Source organism: Cygnus olor, chromosome 5 (assembly GCF_009769625.2).
Source record: "Cygnus olor isolate bCygOlo1 chromosome 5, bCygOlo1.pri.v2, whole genome shotgun sequence".
Classification (NCBI taxonomy): domain Eukaryota; kingdom Metazoa; phylum Chordata; class Aves; order Anseriformes; family Anatidae; genus Cygnus; species Cygnus olor.
In genome coordinates, this window is record NC_049173.1 from 60,524,933 (window position 1) to 60,551,180 (window position 26,248).

Genomic DNA, 26,248 nt, shown 5'->3' on the forward strand with positions numbered 1-26,248 from the left:
AGATCAGCTCACTGGACAATGAAGGGTGACTTTAAGTTGGAACATTCTTTTTTGTTGCACTGGATGATATTTAATTTGCAGTGATAGCATATGTAATGAGGTCGTAACACTGTTGGAGGTTATGGTGACAGCATTCTTAGCCAACAAATCTGTTACTGGAAATTAGGAGTTTTGGAGATCCAAACATATTGATAGTATGAATAAGTGTATTTTTTTCAGACTGTCTTCCATTGATCACATGAATTTGCTGATGTTTTCTTATAAAACAACAAACAAAAATGCACAGCCAAGTACATCAAGACTAGACAAAATCTTTTTAAAAGAACGTACACTAAATTGTGTATTAAACAAAAAAACCTCTTCCGTTCCCATCCTACTGCATTTTATTGTGTGACACTTTACAATATAACCAGCAGTAATGTGCACATTTTAAGGAAAAAGTTATGGGTTTTGGATGTGTTTTTTTCATTGTTACTGGATTGTTTTTTTGTGTGTGGTTTGTTTTTTTTTTTCTTTGTAAGACCTCATGGTCTTAAAAGCTGCTAGTGTACTGTAGCTTAGACATTACAATAGGTTGTTGGTTGTTTAAGGGTTGTTTGTTTATTTATTTTTTTAAAGAGTTTTGCTATAATAGCAACATTGGAGTTTCATTAATTAATAGTCTGTACAGGTGTAGGCAGTCCACAAGCCATGCTATTATGTTTTAACTGCACGATTATCCAAAGAGGTGTGATCTTTTAAAGGAAAATGTTCTTTTTCTAGACACAAGCAGTGAATCAGTAAGAACACTGAATTACTGGAGGTTAGTTTGTATCTTGCAAGTGCAGTGAACTCAGTACACCTCCATGTAATAGAGGATGTAATTTTAGAGACTGCTTCATTTCTGAAGTGCTGCAGGCTTTATGGAGCTCTGTAGCATATGTTTAATATATCTTGAAAGAGAGAGAGAGAGAAATGATCGTTCCAGTCTATTTAAGATGACCTGTACAGGATTCCTGGGGCTTGTGCACACCAATGCGCATTCGCTTTCATGTCAAGCATAACTGCTTCTTTTCTTTTTGTTTCTGCTTTTAATGCTTAGCTTACTTCTTTGCTCTTCCATAACTTTATTTTGCTGGTGTTTTATATCTTCTTTGCTTCTTCATCTGGCTTTCTGCCTCTTGGGATGACTGAAGATCGCATCAGGAGTGTCAGTGCACCAGTGCTAGGTATTGTATCCAAACAAAATGCAACTTTAACATGAATTTTGCTATTTATTTTTTCCTTTCCTTTTTCCCTCCCTTTCTCTCCTCTATAAAATACTAATACCAAGGGGGCAATCCAGATTGAATTTCTTAAGTGCAGTGTTGGTATGAAATAAGAGCTTTCGCTCTATGGCATTCAAATGGGATTTATTTTTTATTTTTTTTTAAGATTTATTTAAGATCTTACTTCAGTGAAAACAGTAAAATTCCCACTGGTTTTGATGGAAGAGTTTTGGTGTTAACAATAGAAAGGCAAGAGCAGACCCAAGTGAAGACCCTGAATTAATTAAAATAATGTTTTTAAATAAATTGAAACAACAATACTGTTTTACTCTTTTTTTTTTTGTATGAAATGTACAGCTAATATTTTTTTCACCTTCTGAGCAAGATTTTTTTATACAGGAACACTTTATTTTATCTTTACTGATTTATTATCTTTTTTTTTTTTTTAAGTATTAGTCTCCCAGATAACCACTTTGTCAACAATTAGTAAAAAATGTGACTATTACTGTTCTTAACCCAGGAGAAACAGAGAACGTGGATGGTACAGTAGTCTCAGATGACCTTTCACCTCTTTCTTCTGGAACGGATTCAGGTCCACAGTCTCCACTGTCTCCAGAAAATAGAAAGAGTCCAAAAGGGATCAAGAAAATCTGGGGAAAGTAAGATAATTTTTTTTAATTTCCTATCAAAGTATTTCAACAGAATTAATTCAGTTCTCAGTAAAAGCTACAGTATCTACAGCAAGAATAAAATAAAGTTCAGGAAAAGGAGGAAAAGCAGCTCTGTTCTGTGATTGTACAGGTGTGTCTCTGTGCACATGCGTGGAGGAAAATGGATGGTAATATACAAAGCATCACGCTGTTGGAAGAAATAATGTATTCTGCTGTGTTATTATAATGCTAACGATTTAAAATACCAACAGTTTCACTAGCTATGAAAAAAATTAAATGACAGTCAGTTGCTCATTACAGGAGCCTTCAGTTAAAAAAAAAAGTCAGAGAAAACAGAAAAAACAAAAAGCAGGGGGACTGAGTTTTACTGCATTCATCTTATCTGCTTCAGGACAGCAGACGTTTAGATGTCTGACCTCCAGTGTAGATTACTGCTTGCGTTGAAAGGTCATGGCTGTTTTGCAGAGCTTTTTTCTTCAGTCAGAGTACAGTCTAGACAGTGTTTGCTTGGAATTTCTTTGGCTGCTGCTTGAATCATATGTTTGTGGTTTACAGGAAGATTGATACAGCTTCTAGTTTGTCATTATAGTTTCCATATGAAACAAATGTTCTCTGTTGGACGCTAATAGTACTGTTTTGGTGCTCTTGTTTTGAAAGAATAAGAAGAACTCAGTCTGGTAACTTCCCTGCAGACGATCTGGGTTTGGCAGAGTTTCGAAGAGGCGGTCTCCGTGCAACAGCTGGACCTCGGTTATCCAGATCAAAGGAAACCAAAGGCCAGAAAAGGTAATGACTTCTTCTTTTCCTTGCACAGTGTATTAAAAGATGTTGTTAAATACGCTGAACAGCAAAACACTTCTCTTGTGGAATACATTGCCCAACATACTTCGTTACACATGGAATTCCCCAGCTGGAAAGAATTTCCCTGGTAGAAAATGTATCCTGACTAGCTTGCCTATCTGCACTCCTTCAACTGCAGGTAGCAGCACCAAAATTTCACCTTTATTAAAGAACAAGGAAACTTACCATCATTATCATCTCATGTGGGAATATTTGCAGTGCTGAGGATTCAGCAATGAATTACCTTTTTCTTTATTTTCAAATGGGAAACTTTAATCCTTATCCCCCTACCCTGCTCCAACTGTTCATAAGAGGAAGCTAGGCAGTCATATTAGGAGGACACTAGTACCACAGCATATACTGAGAGAATGGCTGTTGAACTTTATTATTGCACAGGATAAAGAATATTAGGACCTAGGCTGTAGTATTTCCTCTGATATGTGGTGATCTTTCTGATAAGAACCATATTCTTTCCTGTAAGAGTTTCAAAGAGTTCTTTTACTTTTCAGCGACTACAATGCTCCGTTTGCTCAGTGGAGCACTGAGAGAGTTTGTAACTGGCTTGAGGACTTCGGTCTAGGGCAGTACGTCATTTTTGCACGGCAGTGGGTGACTTCAGGCCATACACTATTAACTGCAACACCTCAGGACATGGAAAAGGTAGTATCTGTAATTGTTTCTCTCAAGCAACCATAAATGTTGATTCTGCACAACCAGGCCCCTTCAAACAATTGGCAAATCTACCTTTTTGAAATGTTTCAGTAGCTGTTTAATGAGATGAAAAAAGCCAGAAGCAAGGCAAACTTTTTTTTTAATGGTTATTGTTACAGGAAATGGGAATAAAGCATCCACTGCACAGGAAGAAATTAGTTTTGGCCATTAAATCAATAAATGCAAAACAAGATGAGAAATCTGCACAACTCGATCATATCTGGGTGACACGTAAGTGTTTGAAGAATTGTGGAAGTGTTTGGAAAGTATTTTTTTTTTCTTATGCAGCTGAGCAGGAATGAAAAAAAATGAGTAGTTCTACAAGTAGGTGACTGTGGGGTTTCCTTGCTTATCTACATACTCCACACAATCTCAACTAGAAGACAGCGCTGGGTGGAATACTTTATAAAGCACATATCATTTAATAGTCTGATGCCTTTCATGGTACCCGTGTTTCATAAAGTAGTTCAGTACTCTGCAATCTGAATGGTAGTTCCCATTGGAACTTCATTCTATATAACTATATTTGAACGTCAAGAACAATACAAACAATACAAACGTCAAGAACAATACAAAAACCCTCATTCTATGAAAAATCTTGCCCTGTTGAAACTTAGTGCTCTTAAAAGATATCTGATAACTGCTTAAACAAACAGGTATTGCAGGCCCATCCATCTTGAAGGACAATGAATGTACATAGGGGTGGTATGTCTCAGTCTAGCAAAAGCTAAGTTTTACAGTACAGAAGGTTTGTATTTAAAGTATTGCAGGGGTATTGTAGGCAAAGCTGGATGGTGGGAATTGCTTTTAGGCTTCTGCTATGAGGCTGTCCTTTAGAAAGGTGAATAAGTGGAATGAGCTACCTGAAAGCCTCAGAAGAAGCCTGCCCAGATTAGAAGGGCTTCATTCTCACTGACCCAGATTTGGGTACACCACTGTTCTTGTATCTGCAGGCTGGCTTGATGACATTGGTTTACCTCAGTACAAAGACCAGTTTCATGAGTCCAGAGTTGATGGGAGAATGTTGCAGTATTTAACTGTGGTAAGCTAAAATCCTTTTGCCTCAGTTTAACCTAACTCTGAACTTCAGAATGAGCAAACCATTACAGAATTTTTCTTAGAACGTGAGCAGTTAAAAACTTCTGCAAGCCAGAAATAGTGCTAGTAATAACTCCTTGGTGTTGTTTAGTACATAATTACTATTCCTAAGGTATATAAAATAAGTAATATGGGCTTTTACAGCTGAATTCTGCAAGCTTCTCTTTCAATATCATAAAACGCACCAAAATTGAAGGTAAAATGACCTGTTTTACATACAGCTTCTGGAGTGTTTTGTTCTCCTCACCAAGTTAGCAACAATGTTAGGTAAATTAAAGATAAGCAGCAAATCCAGTAACTTCTACAGCTCTCACCAAATCAGCAGCAAACACATAGCCACTGTGTTTACTTTTACAGCTTCCCTGCCCAGGTTTGGATAATTAAATATTTGTTTTGGTGTTCTATGAAAAAACACCTAATTTAGCTGTTATCAAAAATACAACCTTGTCGGTACTGCTTGAGGAGCCTTTGCTATAGAAGTATGATCTGTACTATTCCATTCTAGATGTGTGCTGCTGGCTTCAGCGATCCTACCACACCAGGATCTTAGCCAGATCAAAAACAATCAGATATCTTAAAACTATCCCTGAGCCTAGATTTTACTTAATAAGCTATAAACTTCAGTTTTTAGCCATCTAATTACGGTACAATATTAAAATATATCAAGCCTGATATCTTACTTCTTGGGGAAAGTACCTGTCTTAGTATGTATTCTGTGCCACTTAAAAGGCTCTCCCTTTTACAGAATGATCTTCTCTTTCTGAAAGTCACCAGTCAGCTGCATCATCTGAGTATTAAGTGTGCCATTCATGTGCTGCATGTCAACAGTTTTAACCCCCACTGTCTACGCAGAAGACCAGTTGAGGAGGTAAAAGAACGTTTAAGTAATTTAATTTAAACAAGCACTTATTACCCCATTATTACACCCCATGAATAATAGCACCTCAGTCCCAACTACTAGGGAATTGCCTCTAAAGCAATAGTTGCGTGCATTCCTGCTCTGGAATATAGCATGTACGCACTGATAATAAGAACCTACAAAGTCCTTAAGTGCTTGAAACATTTATTAGTTCAATCTCATGCATCTTCCTTTAGAAATCATTTGCTCAGTTTTAAGTTATTTCAACTTTTGAAAGAACAATTTGGAATACTACCTTTGTTGTCGTCCTAACTTCCTAACTTAATTTTAAGACTGTATGGGTTCTTGCCTTACCTGATCAGCATAGCTTATTCCTAGTCATAGTATCAAAGCCTTGACAATAATGCTGTTCTCAAAATGATCCTTTTTTTTTTTTTTAACACCCAGCATCTGTCTCTATTATTTTAGAACTTGATGCAGTAGATGGGTTTCATCTGTACTAGACTATGGCTACCACCTGATCCAGAAGGTGTCTGAGAGATGCCTTGAACAGAATCAGTATCTAAGAATTGGGGAGTACTCTCCTTGGTTGAAAAGGAGGAATGATGTTTTCAGTCTAAAGATACGTTTTGTGAGCATATGGTGACAGAACAGTCAATATTGTCATCATCCATCTTTTCTGGTTACCTTAACAGAATAACGTTTCACCTTCTGAAGTAGTGCAGTGGTCCAATCACAGAGTGATGGAATGGCTCAGATCAGTTGATCTGGCAGAATATGCGCCAAACCTTCGAGGAAGTGGAGTGCACGGTGGCCTCATTGTAAGAATTCTTTTTAACATGTTACTACATGTCTACTAAGAATTGACAGGCTGATGCAAAACATCTTGTATCTGGTATCTAGTGTTTGTCAAGCAGGAAGAAACATACATTTGCAAATTTGCAAATTGACAGCACGGTCAGGCCTTCTAAAAAAGCCTCTGCATCTGATCCATACACCTTAATTATACAGAGGAAAACTAAAATAAAAAAGGAACTAAGACACTTTTTTTTTATAATCAAAGCTGAGCTGTGCATGCATTTAACAGTAGTACATTACAAAAAAACAACCAAAAAAACCTATTCTGTGAGAAAATTACTTGTTAAAGAATCCTTGAGTGTTTTCTTGGGAAGATTTTAATAGAATTCTGAGCCAACACCGTGACACAGGAAGTAATTGTTCTGAACTCACATCAGTGTTGCCTACAATCAGGAAATGGATTTTTTTTTTGATTCAAAACATGAACTAGTTGTAGCTTAGTAAAGACAAGAGTTCTGAAATACTGTTATTCTAGTACCATAGAATTTTTGCAAAAATAAAATAGAAAAAATGTGCTAAGATTAAGTTCATATTTTCAGAGTAATACCGTAGTAAAAGTATAGCAGAAACTATCAAAACAACTTTGTTCAATCCAAGCAACTTTAAAGATTGGTAATAAATATAATTAGGTGTTTGTCTGATCAAACTGTATTTCTTACTGCCTATTTTCATGTATTTCCTATTCAAACCTAGCAAATGTCGTATCACTATGGAGCTGTAAAATGTCTAATGTAGATAGCTAGAATGAAGAAATCCCTCTGATAAGCACTGTAATGGTTTACTATTGATTTTATATGGTTAAATATTTGCTATCTTTTTAATAGATTCTCGAACCTCGCTTCAATGGTGACACACTGGCAATGCTGCTGAATATTCCACCTCAAAAGACCCTACTGCGACGCCACCTAACAACCAATTTTAATGTATTAATTGGACCAGAGGCACAGCAAGAAAAGAGAGATATAACAGAGTCAACAGCATACACACCTCTGACCACCACTGCCAAAGTTCGGGTACATACATACTGCTTTTAAAAACAAGATATTACAGAATCTCTGATCTATAGAGCCTTACTCTCTCCTTTCTTATAAAGAAAATAAGGGGCATATATGGGGTGGGGAGAGGTCAGTTCTAGAAGTGGTGTTACGTTTTTCCTTAGCTCTAGATACCAAGGCATTTCATTTTTTGCTAACTGTTTAAATCGATTTTTGAAATTAGCATGCAATCCTGTTATCTAACTGTATTTAAAATGAACTGGTAACTCCCAATTTGGAAACAATTAAATTTATTTAGTTTAGAATCTTACATACTTGAAGGACTAAGGCACACTAGTAAATAAAAAGGAAAGGATTTTAAATAAGGTTGTCCTTTAAATATTCTTCTAATTTAAAACTTGTTTTCTATTTCTTTTAGCCAAAGAAACTTGGATTTTCACATTTTGGAAACTTAAGAAAAAAGAAATTTGATGAATCAACAGACTACATTTGTCCAATGGATACAAATCCAGGTGCTACAAATGGTACTCAGAAGAACTATGGTGGATACAAAGGACTTAGTCCATTCACTGATAGGGAGCTGGATCAGGTGGGACAAACAGACTGATGCCATTCTCATCTCACCCTCTCCTTGCATTCCAAAGCTTGCAAAAAATGAAACATTAGCATATAACAGCATTTGCTACATCCGCATGAACTCATTGAGAAAGTATTGGCTATGGACACTTGAAAGAGTTTATACTAAGAATGTTAAGGTTTGTTGTTGTTTTTTTAATCAACATAACGATAAACTCATCCATCTTAAAGCCCTTTTTCAGGAATGTAACACCTTTACACTATGAAGGTCAATGTATCTTGACAGTTAAAGTGGAGGCTGCAGTAAACACAAGACTTTTGTACGTCTAGCTTTCATAATCTGAGTATGGAACACAACTTTTTTCTTTATCTTTATATGGGTGTTTTTTAATGTAATAAATTTGGACTAATTTGTACAGAACTATCAAGTTATATATTAAAAGTACAACTGGGTTGTATATTTTTAACAGATTAATCACAGCATCCAACTGAATTCTTTCATTATGTACAGTGGGAAGTAGTTATGCTTAAACAGGTATACATGAAAACAGTGCCTCAATAATGAGCAAGATTATTAATAAACCAATACTTAAGTAATTCAATTTTGTTATTTAGTAGTGAACTGCTAAATGAAACCATGTCTAGACATCATACAAATGATGAAGACTAGAACAGATTGAACTCTCTTCAACTTTGCTTTTGTGTAAAAGGATGTAAGCCCTGAAAAATGGAGCTAACGGAGGCTTGTGTGAACTTTGTTAACACAAGATCCAGACAGATGCAACTGGGCTAACTGTCCTATCTCCAGTGACCTTCAGTGAAACATTTTAATCCTATTGAGAGAATGGTCACAAAATTGATAAGACTAACTATGAAAGTCATTCTGTCATTTGCATGGTTTACTGCATCTAACATCTCATTTGTGTTCATTATCTAACCATTGTCTTTTTTTTGTGTGCACGTTAGTGAAAATAAAGTGCTCTTCTTAAGTGGGGACAATAGCAAAACCCTGACAGAATTGAATATACAAACTGTAATTTAGTGTGGATGTCCAGTTATGTGGTTAAGAGTTGAAAGGGAATGCATTAACTTTGAGCCAACAGCTTACAACATGTGGCTGTTCAAGCATTACAGAAATACTGGATTTTTCACTAGGGAAGTGGTCTTCTACTTAAGCCTGACTTCTGAGTATGTGGTCACACAGTGAAACCTTAATGCCCTAGAACGGATAACCTTTTTTGTGTAAGAATAGGTAGGGATGTATTATGAAGGACAGTTATTGCTTGCCTATGGAGGTATATTACCAGAATTATTTTGTGTTTTACCTTCTGGAAAATATTGCTCTTCACTGCTAATACCAGTTAAGCTTTTTCTTTTCTTTGTGAATTACAGCTAAAGTTTCACAGAATCAGTCTTTCTTCATCAGGATTCAATCCTTCTATCACTAATGCATTTTCATGTACTTCTTAGCATGGAGACATTTTTGTTAATGTGTAACTTTCCAAAGTGCAGAAATCACAACTTCTAAAAATACTGCAGCTTCATTTGTCAAGGCAGAGAGACCTCCCAAAGATGCAGGTAGAGTGAATAAAATTGCACATACTGTCTGATTTGAACCAGTTGCTGAATACTTTTACAGATGGAACACTCAGAAGGAACAGTAAAGCAAATAGGGGCTTTTTCTCAAGGCATAAGCAATCTTACGGTATGTACCAATTTTACTCGTTTTAAAGTCACAAATGTATTCTGCTAGAATTCAGTGCAAGTTGGTCATTGCTGGTGGTGGTGAAGAGTAAGTGGGTTGCTATTCTTGTTATGCAAATCTTTATAGCCTAGTTGCGCATTTGCAGTCCAAAAAAAAAAACAATCACTTTTAAATCATACTAGAAATTAAGTTTCATTTAAGCCTATTTTAAGTTCTTATGAATTATGCTATCTCTTTGACCCAATAACAGATATTCATCTCAAAATCTTGTGAAGAGGTAAGATTTGAAGATTTAGAAGAGCTAAAAATCCTTGGGGGGGGAACAAAATCACTATATATTCCTGACTCTATTTTAAAAAATCAGCTGCTATAAAGAAGTGACTGAAGGATATAGAGAATAATGCCACACAAAATTTTTGTGAATATTTCCTCAATCAAATAACAGTATCACTATTTAAAGCAGTGTTCCAGAGATTCCTTTTAATTCGATGTGGCTCTAACCCCCTCTGTTGGGCATCTGATCTTATTACAGCTGGATTTCTTTAACTAACTATAGGCCTCTAACTGAATATATTTACTCGTTCACATCTTGCTGCATTTTTTTTCAGACAATGTTAAGCCAAGATGAAATGCTAAATGACAGCAGATTTTTAACACCTACCTTTGAAGACTGGAGATGATGTTTCAGTGTGACCAAGAACACTAATACCTCGTGCCTGTCCAGAGGGGTGGCCAGGAGACACTTGATGCTGTGGTACTGCAAAGTTTTACCTCTTTCCCACCAGTGAGACTCACCACATAGCATTTTGTTTTGCTAACATAGCAACACTTCACAGGTAACTCCCCTCTGCACTGTTTCTGTATTATGTAATGTCAAATAGGTATTGAGAGAAGTGGTACAGAATTGTTTCTTTTGTAGAGTCTGGAAAGACAGTAAGTTTTACCCTTATATTTTGTCATCTTTTTACACGGTATGTTTCTGTACTGCTCTATGAAAGATCTTTTATATTTTTTTATTTTTATAATTAACTTGTAGTGCAAGAATCATTAATATTCTATTTTACCACACGGACTGACCACAGCCACCTAGCAATTCAGACAGATGCTGGCAAGTGCAGCTCTAATGGCTCACTAACTACTACCACAGTCTTGCCAGAGATACTTTCATCCCTTTCATTAGTACAGGTCCTGCTCTCTTTCTCTGAGTGCAGTGTAGAAGGGGAAAATAAAACATTACTATCCACCAAGCCCTTGCTTTTATCAGGAGGATGACAATCTAGATGGCCTGTTACACATCGTAAACTAACTCGAAAAGATACTGAACAGCTGCAGCAGGAAATGTTATGTAACATTGAGACGACCAAGAGAACTAATAGATTCAAAAGCTGGCTCTTTGTTTAAATTGATTTTCCTTTATTTTTTGTTTTTTATATAAGCACTAAGTTGTTCATGATCAAGGGGCAATCTAAAACTAATTAAAATAAAATGTAAGTTTAAAATGTCAGGATAGTGTTTGCTGTACTCTGTAAGCACAACAGAATTTCCACCATGATTCACTGTTTTGTTTTAAATTATGTGTCCTTAAGTAGAACCTATTGAAGGTGCTTTTTCTGTTCATTTACGTTTGTCTAAATGGTACTGAGGCACATGTGCAAACATCAGGATGCTCATAAGCCTTCTGAGCAGTTGAAACAGTTCAGAGAAAGCCTTCTAAGACCAGTAATGACAGAACGATAATATGCGTATTTTCTTCCTATTGTTACAGCTAATAAAACATATGCCTGCAAACAGCCCTCAGGCCTGATGCTTGTAGCAGAAACTGTAACATTTGCATGAGAACTCATGATGTTTATATAAACAATATTGCTATTACACTTCCAGTTGTCTTTTCATTCCAGCTACAGATAGATTTTCATAGAGTGCTTTATTTATCAATAGAAGATCAATACTATTGTCCTGTCACGTGTAAAATGTGACTAGGGAGCATCGGACAAGTACCATAATAAAACAAACTTTTTTTCTTTGTAATGTAACAAAATAGATCTGCTGCTATCCTACTGAGCTAGGCTGGACTGCAGTACTGTAACAGAGGGAAATACACTCTCTGACTACTTACTTGAAGGGCAGTTCAAGGGTCAAAGTGTCTCTTTTACAGCAACAATTACTTGCGGCATCTGTAGGCATGTGCCTCTCTATGTACTAACAGGATATCTTAGTAAATAGAGAAATGCTAGAAAAGAAATCTACCAAATTATAAAGAAACGTCTCTGTATATGGATGGTTTACATTACTCTCCTTTCTGGCTTCAGGATGTTGGTTTATGTATTAATATAGCCTGAGGGCAGGCCTAGCCATAAACCTTCCCAAATTAATGGGAAATCTCAGGTACTGTCCAGAGTATGTAGCATGGGCTCTTCGAAAGCCATCAGTTGCACTTTTTAAAAGTAGCCTACTCTAGCCCTCACTCCATGAGCCTCTCCTAACAGACCCTGCACTGTATCGCTATATTTTAAAAGCTAAATGAATAATTTAATTGTCCAAAATGTTAAAATTAAGGCTAGTGTTTTGGTTTTTTTAATCACTGAACAATAAACTGATAATTGAAAATCCATAGGAGTGAGAAATTAAGTCTACACATCAGCCAATTAAAAATACTTGCTAAAGGCTACCAAGCATACCAGTCAAGTACATCTCTAATCTGGCAGTGCAATCAACACGAACGACCAGATCGTATACTACAGGCACATGAAATATTCTGTCAGCTTAATTAACCAAACTTAAGTATTACAGTATTACAACTAGGATAAGCTGCTCTGACAGGGGCAGCCTTAATGTCACTGAGATATTCCAAGCAGGTTCTTTTGAGGATGTATTTATAACTCAGTGTGGTATTGTGCTACCCTGGCTGTGAATATTCAACCTACACAATCTTTTTTTGTATATAGTAAGAAATCCTAGTTATAACAAAGGTATAAATGCATAAATTTTTGACTGTTATAAATAAATTCTGTATATTCCTCTATTTTTTTCCTGGCTGTGGAATGATTCCAATAGAGATATTTGTGGTTGACTTCTTACCAGGGACAGATTTAGTAAACTTATTCATTAGCATCTGAAGAAACAAGTCTTTTGTCTCGGGGATTTTTCAGACCATATGGCAATTGTAGTATAAACTAATTCCTGAAAATGAACGTGCAGTACTTCAGGCACTGAAGACTAAAAATCAAATGCTACACGGTAAAAACACTCAGACAAGGCATGGCTGACTCAACCATGCTTACACTAGGCTATGACTCAGCGTAGCTTACACTAGGAAGGAACAAGCCATGTTTTCTCTTAAGCAAAGGAGATTTCCGAAACCGCCAAAAGAGCAAGCACTGCATTTACAGGGAATAACACTAAAGTAATCACTGGATATGTGTGTCTGTATAGGCAGCCTAGAGCTTCATTTATAGTTGACAGTGATTGTTTAGCTAAGGCCATTAGAAGACAGCATGAAGTTATATAATCCTGAATAAATGTCAGACTAACGAGAATTTCTGCTACAGTAACAAGCAATTGATGTGTTATCCAAATTCTGTTTAAACACTTTTTCAGTGGCACACTGCCATTTTGCTTAAACCCTGGTAAATGGCTGCAAACCAGGAGTTTGAAAAAAGACTGTTCTTTGTTCTCCCCTTCACTGGGCTGAACTAAATGAATTACCTGCTGAGCATTCATGTCATCCTAGTCCAGTTTCATAGCCCCCTCCCAAATTCCATATCCATATTAACAAACAAGTCATTTTATCTCTGTCCTACCTCTCCAATTACACTCTTCTTTTTTTTCCTAAGAACTAGAGATGTAACATTTCAAACTAACTTGCAAGCTTAGACTAAATTACTTCCCACATCATTTCTCAGCCTTGTAATATTAAAATAGACAATTATGAAGTTAAAAACCACAGAAATTAAATTGTACAGTTAAAAAACACACACAGAAATACTGCCCAGTTACATACCAGTTGTTCCTGTAGGAAAATATGCAGTACTTACTCAAGAAAAGGTATTGGATGACATCATTGTTAATAAGAAAACGTGTTGCTCTTGGGATAGCCGAGTTTGTCCAGGTTGGGCTGACACGCAAACTGAATCATGGGTGGTGGCCCGCACATGAGAATGAGCGTCTCACTGCCAGGGGAAGGGAGGTGGGTTTTAATCATGTCTGCGGTGATGAAGCCAGAACTGTACTTCCAGTCTGAAACAAAGAAATCAAACTATTAATTCAACTCTCTGTACAGTCTGAAGGCTAAAAAAGCTAACTGCATACGTTGTACTCAAAAAGCAGCTGAAGATTCAGCAAAGTTATGCCACAATCACTGCAAGCAAAGATAGGGTCAAATCTCTGAGCTTAAAACCTAGTGGTCCCTTTTGAAGGGGACAACAAGCATGTGGATAACAAGAATCTGGTTGAAACGGGTTTATGCAGACCTTCACACATGAAGGTCTGTGAATAAAAGATAGCTAAATTCTTTTAAACCTATCAGGTAGGAATAAACAGAAAGAATAAGATTTTCCAGTGGAGAGAGGTCACCGAGGGCAGTCATACTGGGACAGGTACTGAGACCTGTGCCACTCAACACATTCAGAAAAAACAGGAAAAGAAATTCAGTGGTGAGGTGGCAGAAGCTTGATGATGACAGAAGTTCTGCGGTGTAGTTAAGAGTTTTAAAAAAAAGTGAAAGAAATACTAAATGATTTCAGGGAGTAATATTTAATGATTCTGCCACTTTAAGTGAGCCAAATGGAAAAAATAATTCTATTTCCACTTTTAGAAGTATGTGCTTTAAGCTGATATACCAGGAGAAGAATACTGGGGTTACAAAAACAGCAGCAGTTTTCACAAGAGTGAAACTGTGACAGTTAGACAATGAGGAGTAAAGACGTTTCCAGTGTGTACCAGTGGCCTACCTTGTGGAGGCCTGTCCAGGGTATACCATACTGTGAACTGATCAGGGTGCCTCTTGGCAATGTCTTCCAGCTCAGCTCTTAGCAATATATCCTTTTCTGTCTGCAAAATAAGATTGCTGTTTAACTCCAAACCATCTCAAGATGACCTCTGATGTGAGCTTATCTAGCATGCAACAAGACAAATGCAATGATAACTCATTCAAACAAAGTGTTTTTTCTTCCCCTTACATGATAGGCTATTATCAGTACTGGCTTCTGACAAAAAGCAACAAACTATGAGACTTAATAGTCACCTAAACACAATTTTAAAGATAGCAATTTGAACAACTTTTGAAGCCAGGCTAAAATCACAGCTGGATTTGTCTGACCCTGGCAAATACAGCATGGTGAATCAGTAGAAACAGATTAACAGAACAAAATCATGTTTCATTGAAATCAGTGAAGGAGTAAGTTGAGCAGAGGGACAAGGATCTGTTCACACTGTTTATTCCAACACAGGAATTATGGAGTATAGGTGGAACTATGCAGTGCCATCTTCAAAACAAGTAAAAGAGCATCGGAACCACAGCAGCACCATGCTGTATTTATATATACTTACATCTAATTTTTTGATTCCCTTTCTCCTTAAATCACTTGACCCCAAGACAGCATAATAAGAACTTACATAACAAACACTTCCTGCTCCCACCTATACTGATCATTTTAAATATGCCACCTCAGATCATATCATTTGTCATACATGGTTGGCTGAAATTACAGATCAAAGAGAAACTTGAAGAATATGAAGTATGCAGAGCAGTATTTTCTCAATGTCACGTCAATTTCAAAAACTCAGAGGCCAACAGAAAAGTTATACCATTAATGAAGGACAAACAGATGGGACAGTATGCTCACCTGATTAGCAAAGAGAAGGTAACATTTTGTAGAGTCCTTAGGATCATTTGTGATATGACGTATCAGCTGCAACATAGGAGTTATCCCTGTTCAAAACAAAGTAGTTAAAAAACAGGTCTTTCTTTCAACCCGCATAAGGCTGCAGTTTCAATATTATTGCTATCTTCCCTCAGTCTTCGGTGGGAGCTTAGTTTGCACAGGGCTACAAACCTCTGAATTTTTAATCCATGCCAAATGCAGAGGTTGGGGCTTTTTGTTATTACAGAGTTTATTACAAGTTTAAAAATGAGAACAAAACCACAGTACTTGGATTTGGGGCTTTCCTCTTCAGCATTCTCTATCACATCCAGTAATTTAACCCTCAGGATGTCCTCCTAAAATAGTTTTTGTTATTGACACTCGAGCTCAGTGTAGCAATTTTACCTAGCTGGGCAGCTGAACTCCACCACAACCACTCTCTCACTCCCCCTCCTCAAAGGGGAGGGGAAAAAAATAAGATGGAAAGGGTTCAAGGGTTGAGATAAGGACAAGGAGATCACTCACCAATCATCGTCACAGACGAAAGAGACTCAACATAGGGAGATTAATGTAATTTACTGCCTATGTTTGCCTATGACTGGCAAACTATAACAGTGAGAAAGTAAAGGCAAACTAAAAACGTGTTCCTTAAACCCAGTGGACCTAAATGTCAAACCCACGCAGCAGTGCAAGCAGTGTTAGCGAGCAGCTCGGACTGTGACAATGGGAGCGCTTTGCTATCAAAGTACAGAGTGTTTTATACTCCTTACAAGCATCCATGAAGACCTCTTCATTCTCTAGAGTGACACTCTATATAATGAAAGTAGTTTTACCTGTTCCTCCAGCTATCATCCCAAGGTGCTTCGCAAACTTCTTCTGTGCTTCAGACTTCTTATCAGGCTTGATAAGAAAGGTACCTAGAAGAAATATTCAACATCTATAGGTTCATTAACTCCTAAACAAAAATGGATACAAATTCCATGGGGACGTATTCCGACAGCCTACCAATTAATTAGGACAGATCTAAACGTGCTTAGCACAACACTCAGCGCGAATAGAAACCTCTTTGTCTATCTAAACTCCTAGCTTTGAGCAAGTGATTTACTCCTTCCCTGCTACCCAGCAGCATTTATAATAGATTCCCACATCACTGGCTAGACCACTCAGCAACTATGAAAGTTAGTGGCAGATAAAGGTAACCCCAGCCCATACAGAGAAGCAGGTTTCTTAGGCAATCATCATCCTCATTCGCACCACAGATCAAGCCACTTCCATGTGTCTACATTCAACAGAGTTGTATTAAACCAGCATCACGCAAGTTGCTGCAAAGATGGAGCCTTGCATACTTTCATCATCCACTTCATTTCTGTAATTCATTTTCAGTTAAAACGACCTTCATGACACTTGCAGTCAGCTAGGTGACTGCCTTCTAGTACTGTGTTAAGACTTTGCTGATTGCTCTACACCTGGGTATGCCATTACTTCAAAACTGTTACAAAATCAGATAATTTGTATTGATTTCTGAGAGACAAGCCAAGTGAAAAGCCCATAAAAATATCATATGTGAAAGGCACTTGACATATTCCAATTATCTTTCACAAAATCTGTAACTACTAACAAGCCTTCCTAGCTACTTTGCTCTTGAAAGCAAAGAACAGTAGCAGCACAGAAAGGAACATTTGCAAAACATTCTTCACCCATTTCCTCTGAGATATAACAGATTCATCAGTGTATTATTCATCATAAAAGGTAATGATCCAGAGAAGTGCTGAGCACTGATCCCCCTGAAGCAGGAATTTTAAGTGCAAGGTCCCTCTTAGTCAAGATCAATGTAAAATCCTTTGGTCTTATACTTGCATCTTGAAAGAGGATTACTTCTCTGAACATACAGCTTCCTCCCAGTCAGCTCAGACCTGGTTTAATAATGAAACGGAGCTGGCTAACAGTCAGTGGGTCGTTCAGTAACAACACTGAGATTCTCAGAATCTTGTGGCATTTTAGGCCACAACCTCCCTTGCATCTGGAACATCTCTCGTATGTATGTCTGAGGTGTTTGCAGTGCAGTCTTCCTAGTGATATAATGCACTATTAGATTTTCCAGATTTAATTACGTGGTCCCAGGAGCAAGACAACAAACAGCTATTACTCTGTTAAACACTAAGTACCCTTTCCCATCATAATCAACTCTGATGGGCTCATGGTCAAGATCAGGAGAGGTGGATTTTCTCACTTTTCAAAACTGCCCCTCTACAAAGTTATCGAGGTTTATAAAATACCTCTGAGAATAACTAATAAAAGTTCCTCCCTTTTGTTCTCTCGCCTTCATGTAACAGTACCTGACCCTTTATAGACAAGGAGTCCATTTGGCCCTCTGAAGTCAATAACATCTCCAATCTTCATGTCATCTAGGTACTGGGACATCTTCCCACCTTCTGGGAACTTGGGATTCACATTTTTGTAGTAGACCTATAAAAACAATCATTTCTATGACATCAACCATTAGCTTTCATGCAGGCAATAAAGACTGAAGACTACTGTATTGCAGGTCTGAAATTTAGCATCTGAAAGAGAGATTGAGACAGTTCTCAGTTATCTGTTGTGCTCCACAAAAGGAAGCAGCCAAAATAGGTGAAATGCTCTCTCATGCCACATGTTCTAATGCTCACTGCAAACAGCCAGGCTAGTAAGAACAGGTGGCAAGCAGATTACGCATTGATGCCCTCATTTCACTATCCTCTAACAAGAACCTTATGTTACCTCATTTTTGTAATCACTCCTTCTGAAAATAGCATTGCTGCATCTTTTCTTGTTGTAACTTTCCCAGAGATTTCAGCCACGTGCTAGCACGTGATAACCTTTAAGTAGTTAATAACAATTCACTATACATGTAACATGAAGAACAGAGAACACAAAAAAAGTCGTGATTTTTGCCTAAGGACAAACTCTGTCTTAGAAAAGGATTAGAAAATCCAGAAATCCTGGGATCAAATCATCCTGCATTCCCTAGCTTAAAGGATTTCCTCTGTTTCTATATCCCCATTTTCTTAATAAGCCCATTAGTACAACTTCTGTTGCTTACAGACTTATAACTGTAATCTCTCTAGGATCACAGAAGACAGTTCTGATTGACTTGTTTCTTCTTACAGCTATTAGCAGTAAGTGCTAGTAACAGCATAAGGCGGCTTCAGGCGGACTGATTGCTCTTTGTTCATTGCCACACAAAAAATACCAGGGAAGTTCGTGCAGTACTGCCAAAGGATTGATCCTCCATCTCCATTCTCCATCTCCCCTGCCTCCACTATTTCTGTCTGACATACAGCAGATATACAAGATACAACTCATTATTCAAGGATAACGGGAAATGGGTTTGCTGTGCAATTATCCTATTTGAAAGAAGACCAATCAAAATAAACTCTACATTTCACTAAAATGAAGTGCTTTCCTTCCTTCCAGTTAGCAATTTATCTATATTAAAGAAAAAAAAATTACCTTTATAATTAAATCAACATAACCTTTTGTCTCATCACTGGAAACTGGGGTATAGGCTCGGATCACCAGATTACCATTGATTTTTGCAGAAAGGTAAACATGTTGGCCTAGGAGAAAGAATTACAATCCAATTATTTATTTTTTCATCTCTTGGTTTCAAATTTTTCTCAGGCCTGGCGGACAAGACAAAACAGAGAAGCAGGTATTGTAAGCCACTAATTGTAAGCCACTAAGCACAAGCAATGATGGAGAAAATCTGTACAATGTAAATGCTGTATAAAACATTTAGTCTCTTATTTAAACTCTGAATCTAGTCAGAAAAATAATAATATTTAAATAGCTGCACGATCCATTATTATTTTCATGGCACATTATTGCTGTCATGGCATACATCATGCATATGTGTTCTCACACAACACGAAGAGTGCGTACATTTCTACATGCACAGCAAACTACTGCTGGACTATGTGGTAGATCTTTCTTAGCTTCATCCCAAGGAGATATTAGTTGAAACACAAAGGCCACTATAGATAACAAAAAAAAAAAGTTGTCTAGGATGGAAAGTTTGGCTTTCCCCAATTGATGTTATTTTGTGTTATCTTGTGTTTTTACGTATTAACACCAGATCTGTGTTGTTGAAAAAACTAATCTCCTTCATAGTTGTAACTCCTACAGTTTTTCTCCAGTTTACACAGCTAGTCAGAAGACAGCACCTACTTTATAGGATTTTCTTTTCCATATATAGGTTTGGTATTTAGCTCATAAAAATGCAGGATTTGCAGCTACTCAGCTTTACAGGTGTCAGCAGAGAGCCCTTTTCTTTTTTCAGCAAGAGTTTAGGATTTCTGGAGCACAAGGTAACTGAGGAGAGCCACTATGTTACAGAAGAAAGGATAAGACACAAGGAAAAAAAGGAAATTTATATTAAACTATAGAAAGTTTGTCGCTCATTCTCAAGTGCTGTCTATATCTTGGATTCTGCTGTTCACATTTTCATTAATGAAGTGAAAATAAGGATACATCTGTTCACACGGAACAATAAATTCATATCGTGGTTTAATCGCAGCAATTTCTCAGAGCAAATTTCCCAAAGATTCTGCAATAATTTATCAAGAATAAAGCTTCTGGCCCACATTCCTCCTCCATAACTCCTGCCTCCCTAACTGCTGCAGCTTCCACTGAGAGCTCTTTGGCCAACTTCATGCTCCACGAATCAGAAGGTACTGATTTCTTTTTGCTTGTTAAGACAACTGGAACTCCTTGCCAAGGGTTGTCTCCCCAGCCAAACAGCATTAATGTAGAGGGCTGTATGTAAAAACAAAAAGCAGGAACAGGGCTAGCAGAAATACTTTACTTTTAGTAAAATGATCCTGGTAAAAAGCAGGAATCTCCCAGGTACATACAGTTCCAGAATCGTATTCTTAAATTCTTAAGAATTTATTAAAGTTCTTTTAAAAAAAATCAGAATAAATTAACTTTTTAAATATTAAAATTCTTTAAAACTCTTAAAAAACTCTGAATAAACACAAACATTCCAGAACATGTCCCAATTCATTTGTCTAGTTAATGCGGATAGTTGAATTACATTTTCCCATAGAAGCCTGTAGAGAACCTGAAGAAACTGCTACCCTTGGCAGGCAGCATGCAGGAAGAACATGCTCACAGCACACAACTGGTAAGACCTTGACTCAAGGGAAGCTGCCAAACACAGAACAAAACAAACAGGGCCACATCTGCAGACCAGTGAGGGACACCTTCCCCTGCCCAGATTACCATTAATTCAAGGTCCAAGGTTCAATGCCATCAGTTTTGCAGGGTACAGGAAAGAAGACAGTGCCAGTCCTAGTCTGAAATGAATCTCCTACCACAGAAAGCAAGCCAAAGTTGTACACGCATGTGGAGGTAAATCACAGTTAAGTGCATGCACAGAAACAGCTCTGAACATTGCAACACCTTCCATATATACAGGAGTTATATTTTCCCCTTGGCTTTGCATACGATAGTTACAGGCTTTCCAGGCAGAAGAGTTTTTCTATTCCTCATCTATGAGTATTACCATATTTGTCAAAACAAACAAACAAACAAACAAACAAAACACCATGAGGGCAGTTGACAAACTGAAGACACCAGAGAGAAAAGGTAGAACACAAATAAGTAGTATCAAAAAAACTTCCACAGATACGTTTTCTGCCTACATCCTGAACAGTGGTCAGTTTCCTCAGACCCAGTTCAGGTTCACTGTTTGTATCTAAACTACACCACGCAATTTAATACAAGCAGCACAAAGCCAAAGCGCACACAGAAAATCTGAAATAAGACTCTCTGGGAAATCAGCCTGACATTTCTCTCTGACACAGCTCCTTTCAGATGCAGCTTTTAACTCCATCCTTTGATGAGCACTAAATTCGCAAACAGAAATCCATGAACTACGAGGACACATTTAAAACTCATAAAAATCCTAAAAAGTCAGAAATAACATGTAACTAAATGTTTTTGATATTTACCTACAGGCAGTCCTAATATATGATCTGGTGAAGGTAGCCCAAACCGGAATTTCTTAGTATCATGACTGACTTCCTATTAAAAAAAAAAAAATTAATTAAAAAAAAAGAAAATCAGAACGAGGTCAGCATCACCCCTGCTGTGAATCTCAAATTCCACTCAACACAATGTGCCTCAGTAATCCTGTTCTTAGTACGCAAGCCGAGTGCTAGGAAGGGAAGCGTAAAGGGCATTCCAAATGAACTTTAAACAGCTCAGAAGTTTTAGAACCAAAGGCTTTCTCCCTTTAATTCCACAAGGAGTGACTTTTGCCTGACTGTGCAATCCTTACAGCATCTTTACATAAACAAGATCTGTGAGCCCTCTATTGCCCAAGGCCATTTGGAACGTTTCATAATTTATGGCCAAAGATCAGGCAGGATGGGACACGCAGAAGCACCGGCTGATGGAGCTACTTCTCACTGATGGGCACAAGTCAAGGGAGCAACACGGCTCTAAAGGAGGACTTAAATACACAAAGACATGAGCTCGCCCTTCTGGAACAGCCCTAACACCACAGCGTTGGCACAAACGTTTTTAGGGGGAAACCCTAAGCTCGACCGTGGGGAAACCCGGCAGTGCGGCTGCGGGAGCCGCTGCTGCCCCCGAAGCTCAGGAAGCCCGTGACCCACGGCCCCTCAGCCCCCACCGTCCTCACCGACCCGCCCGCGGCCCCTCAGCCCCGTCATGCGGCCGAGCCGCCGCTCACCTCCTTGCCCACCAGCGGCAGCGCGTACTTGGCGTGCGGGTCCCGCAGGGTGACGGGGCGGCTCGCCCCCCGGCCCACCCCCCTCAGCAGCAGCAGCAGCAGGGCCGACGCAGCCACCACGGCCACGGCGACGGCCACGGGAGCCTCCTGCGTGGAGAAGGACAGGAGCTCAGGGAACGGCCCCACACACGCGCCCCCCCCCCCCCGCCCCGCGCGCCGGCTGCCGGCCCCTCACCGCCAGCGCCTCCATGGCAGCAGCTCCCGGTTGCGCTCGGCCCGCCGGCTAGGCACGGCTCGGCTCCGCCCGCGGCCCGGCCCGGCCCCCCGTGCCAGCCTACGCCGCCGGGTTCCGCCCCGCGGTGCTCAGCGCCCGCTCGACGAGGCATGGCAGGGGACCAGGCCCGCTTCCCCTAGCGGCTGGGGCACGCCGGTGCCTCTGCGGGGCCCTGGTCCCGCTCCCCAGGGCCGGGACTGCCGCCACTCGGCGCCCAGGCCCGCTCTGCCCAAGATTGCAGGTAGACTGTGTCGCAACGCCAGTACACCCAGGAAGAGGCAGTGCTGATTGGCTCTGCATTTGTGGCTGTACTTTGTCACAGTTACAGTCCATGGTCTGTATTACAAAATACCAGCAAAGAGACAATTAGAGCAGGGCAAGGAACAAGGGAAAGGGCAAGGAACCAGCGAAAGGGGGAAAGAAAGATGAATGACGGCTAGCAAGTGTGTCTGGGGGAACAGAAATTACTTCTTACTTTCTTCCTATCCACTAGGTCAAACTTGTATTTAGTGACAAAGCAGCATTACCAACTTGTTTAGTATCTATGGACTTCAGATTGCTATGAAAAAGGAAAAGAAAAAAAGAAAAAGAAAGAAAAAAAAAAAAAAAAAAAAAAAAAAAAAAAAAAAAAAAAAAAAAAAAAAAAAAAAAAAAAAAAAAAGAAAAAGAAAAAGAAAAAGAAAAAGAAAAAGAAAAGAGAGAGAGACTGAGAGACTAAGTATCATTATTCCTCTACAGGGCCTTGGACAGGAGCATAAATTTTGTGACAGACACTGAAGTCAAATGAAAAGAAAATACAAGTCTTAGAAGTCCAAGGCCATGCCATAAGGTTCAAAACTGCTTATTTAAAATAAAAACATGCCCATATCACACAGACACATCTTTGTAAGGAGGAAGAAAAACTAATCAAACCTATGGGGAAGGACGGAATGTCAGGAATAACACCACAGTGTGCCAAGCTGTAGACAGTGATACAAAAAGGACATAATGGATTTGATGTACTTGTTTTTAGAATGCTTGTATTTTATGTAACTTGTAGGAAGACCGAAAGAAAAATACATTCAGTCTCCTGTGCTACTTAATTACTGACTATGGAAGACCAGAGAACAAATACATCACCACTCTTTTAACATTCTTTGTTAATACCAGCTTTCCGTACCTGATTTCAAAAGCAGAGGAATCACTACCAAAACATAATTCAGTGCTCCATTACATGGGCTGCCAAAAAAGAGAGAGGCTCAGAGCCACATATAACAGCTCTGTTCCTGAAATACATTACCTACTTGAGTCAGTGTCACGCAGAGCCCCTTTCCTCAGTGTGGGAGTGTGGCCATGGGGGTCGACAAGCCCCATGGTTGGTGATTACATTGGACTCTTAACGATGAGGCCATGAGCAGTGTAAAGAGTTTAGAGGGAGCCAAGAAGGGTGATTCAGGAGATGCCTTGCTGTCTCGGGTTGCTTGTTCTCCAGCCATTAAGGCATGGAAGTTGCTGGGTGTTTGCTGTTGCCGGGCAAAGTTGTGGACCAATGAATAGTGAGTGGGAAAATACTGCTGTGGGGCGAATGGTATAAGAAGGGAGCCTGTCCTCAATATGGGGAGGCAACAAGGAGAATGAAGTTATGTCCTCAATATGAGAGATGAAGTTAGGCCCTCAGTAAGAGAGAGATGAAATTATGTCATCAATAAAGAAGTTGCAGTTACTGATCCTGAAAGAACCCTGGTGTCCATGTGGTCAGTACGCCACAAATGGCGCCCGAACAGGGACATGAAGAAAAGGAACAGGGACAAGAAGACACTGAACAGGGACACAAACAAAAAAAGGAATGAACAGGGACAGGCTAGCAGAACAGGGACCAGGACAGGAACATGGATACTGATCACCTCATGAAGATAGGTTCGGCCAAACTCAGCAAACCACTCAGAGAAGCTCGTACTGAAAGTCGCTAAGAGGAAGCTCAAGCTGAGAGAAGCAGACCCACGCACACAACTGCCCCTCATGGGCCAAAGGTAAGCAGTTGCGCGCTATGGGGAATCATATGGTCTTAGAAACAAAGAATGTCCTGGTAACCTTCCAGTTTATTCCCTTTATTACGAATCAGACAGTTTACAATCCTGAAACATGGGACCAAATTGAGGTCAAGGTGTGGGACTCTGCTACTAAAAATGACAAGGTTGCGGTGGGATTGCTCGGCACCTGGCGAGCAATCTCTGAGGCCTTAAAGAGCCATGTGGGACAACAATCAGAAACGTGTGGTTTGCCAGACAGTGAGGGAGCTGCGGGCTCGTTTACTGATCTGCCTGCTATGCCATCGGCTCCTCCACTGCTACAGCCAGCGCAGGCCTTTGCTGTTATACCCCTGGTGACCTGGACGTTCCTTTTGATCCAGGCCCTATAGGCCCCGAAAAGGAGCCGGATCTGTTTCCCTTCGATCCGGGAGGAATAGGATACATAAGGCCTGAAGGCCGAGTTGCTTAACAACTTAAAGCGGGACATATTGTTCCCATGACTAGCCCTGGAACTCTGTGGTGTTGGTAATCAAGAAAAGGAATGGAAAGTGGAGACTGTTACATGATCTGAGAAAAACTAATGAAGTCATGGAAGATATGTGAGCACTTCAGCCAGGATTGCCATCTCCAATTATGCTCCCCCAGTCATGGACATTAATAGTAATAGACTTAAAGGACTGTTTTTTTATGTTACACATTTGCCAGAATTCAGAAAGCTTCACTATGTTTATGTTTCAATTGATACTTTTTCTGATTGTATTTTTGCATCTGTTCATGCAGGAGAAAAGGCAAAGGTTGTGTGTAAACATTTTCTGTCAGCTTTTTTGACATTAGAAATCTCCAAAACGATTAAAACAGGTAATGGGCCAGGAGGCCCATGCAACCCACTTTTTTTCAACAGTGGGTCATTCAACATTTGACGGGTGTATCTTATATGACAAGTTATGATTGGTTGCAATACTTCAGTGGCTTCCCTAAGTCATTCACAGTGACTCAAGCCTGAGCCCAGGACCATACCACAGCTGCTCTCCCCATGTGTTTTTTTTTTAATTTTATTTGTAGTTTTAGTTTTATTGTGTGTTCAAAATTACAATACAATCAAAAACACACCTGTAGATAACAGCATCTGGTTTTCTACAATGCAGCACCAGTGGCTGTTTCTGATCTGAAAATAACTCTTCTCAGAACAGTGAAAAAAGATTTAGAACAAAACAAGTAACAACTACTTTAGGAGCATGAGCTCAGGTGGGGAGCTACCACCTATCAGAGCCTCCAGCTGATTCTAATAACTTCTTCTCTCTAATTACAGCCTCTGTTACCAGCCTTCCCTTTCCTTTCAGCAGTCAGTCAAGCAGGTGAGGTTCCATCACCATGATACCACTATTGGATGCAGCATTTTGGGTGGAGCTCATCAGCCTGCTATATATATAGAAGCAAGCTCCATTAGACTTACTTTGTTCATTAGGTATATTTTATTGTGGTTATTTTAGAGGGGATGGGTCTAGCTTAAGGTATATTGGTGTCTTTAGACAGTTTGTTTGTTAAGCTTTAAGAAGGAATGAAGTCCTGAATTGTTGTCTTATGCTGCTGGAGTACACTTAAGAAAATTAAATTGTGACGTTATGTGTTTAGAATGTGGATATGTCCAGGGAAGTGGATGTCTTCTAGCTCTATAGGTTCCTGTTTTTGTTTGTTTGTTTGTTTGTGGCAATCTATTTGCTGAAAGGAGTGGAAACAATTGTGATAGTCTTGAAAGAAGCCAAAAAGAAAAGGTTTGTTGGCAGTTACATTAATCTCTATGCATT

At 39.0% G+C, this 26,248-nt stretch overlaps 2 protein-coding genes across 23 annotated transcripts in view; one reads left to right on the forward strand and one right to left on the reverse strand.

The window, feature by feature from the left end:
* PPFIBP2 (PPFIA binding protein 2) overlaps window positions 1-12,580 on the forward strand; it is a 111,355-nt gene extending 98,775 nt beyond the window's left edge. For 15 of the 21 annotated variants that reach the window (XM_040559886.1, XM_040559882.1, XM_040559883.1 and 12 more), the window contains 12 exons: window positions 1,176-1,208; window positions 1,768-1,906; window positions 2,576-2,704; window positions 3,268-3,418; window positions 3,589-3,700; window positions 4,423-4,511; window positions 5,313-5,435; window positions 6,122-6,247; window positions 7,109-7,297; window positions 7,698-7,868; window positions 9,495-9,560; window positions 10,169-12,580. In XM_040559886.1, coding sequence (XP_040415820.1) covers window positions 1,176-1,208; window positions 1,768-1,906; window positions 2,576-2,704; window positions 3,268-3,418; window positions 3,589-3,700; window positions 4,423-4,511; window positions 5,313-5,435; window positions 6,122-6,247; window positions 7,109-7,297; window positions 7,698-7,868; window positions 9,495-9,560; window positions 10,169-10,240 — 1,400 coding nt within the window. In that variant the 3' untranslated portion in view covers window positions 10,241-12,580. Of the gene's footprint in view, window positions 1-1,175; window positions 1,209-1,767; window positions 1,907-2,575; window positions 2,705-3,267; window positions 3,419-3,588; window positions 3,701-4,422; window positions 4,512-5,312; window positions 5,436-6,121; window positions 6,248-7,108; window positions 7,298-7,697; window positions 8,823-9,494; window positions 9,561-10,168 lie in introns of those variants that run through there. The other 6 variants (XM_040559889.1, XM_040559898.1, XM_040559900.1 and 3 more) reach the window with 2 other exon arrangements.
* On the reverse strand, window positions 580-22,552 carry LOC121071565 (NADH-cytochrome b5 reductase 2). 2 transcript variants are annotated; one of them, XM_040559913.1, is made up of 10 exons: window positions 22,396-22,552; window positions 22,161-22,307; window positions 21,415-21,487; window positions 18,911-19,017; window positions 17,758-17,887; window positions 16,255-16,338; window positions 15,404-15,489; window positions 14,510-14,609; window positions 13,595-13,796; window positions 580-1,897 (listed from the first exon to the last, which is right to left on the reverse strand). In XM_040559913.1, exons 1-9 carry the CDS (start codon window positions 22,408-22,410, stop codon window positions 13,624-13,626), a joined length of 915 nt encoding a protein of 304 aa, XP_040415847.1. In that variant the 5' UTR covers window positions 22,411-22,552; the 3' UTR covers window positions 580-1,897; window positions 13,595-13,623. The 2 variants fall into 2 exon arrangements, with proteins under 2 accessions (XP_040415847.1, XP_040415848.1); XM_040559914.1 differs by lacking the exon at window positions 580-1,897 and adding an exon at window positions 2,576-2,843.
* Window positions 22,553-26,248: the final 3,696 nt, after the last annotated feature.

Excerpts from the sequence above, each read along its gene's own strand:
- LOC121071565 (XM_040559913.1), bottom strand. Across the intron at positions 14,610-15,403 it reads ACCTTCTCTTTGCTAATCAG|ACAGAAAAGGATATATTGCT; the intron begins GTGAGCATACTG and ends CTTATTTTGCAG. Across the intron at positions 13,797-14,509 it reads CCTGGACAGGCCTCCACAAG|ACTGGAAGTACAGTTCTGGC; the intron begins GTAGGCCACTGG and ends TCTTTGTTTCAG.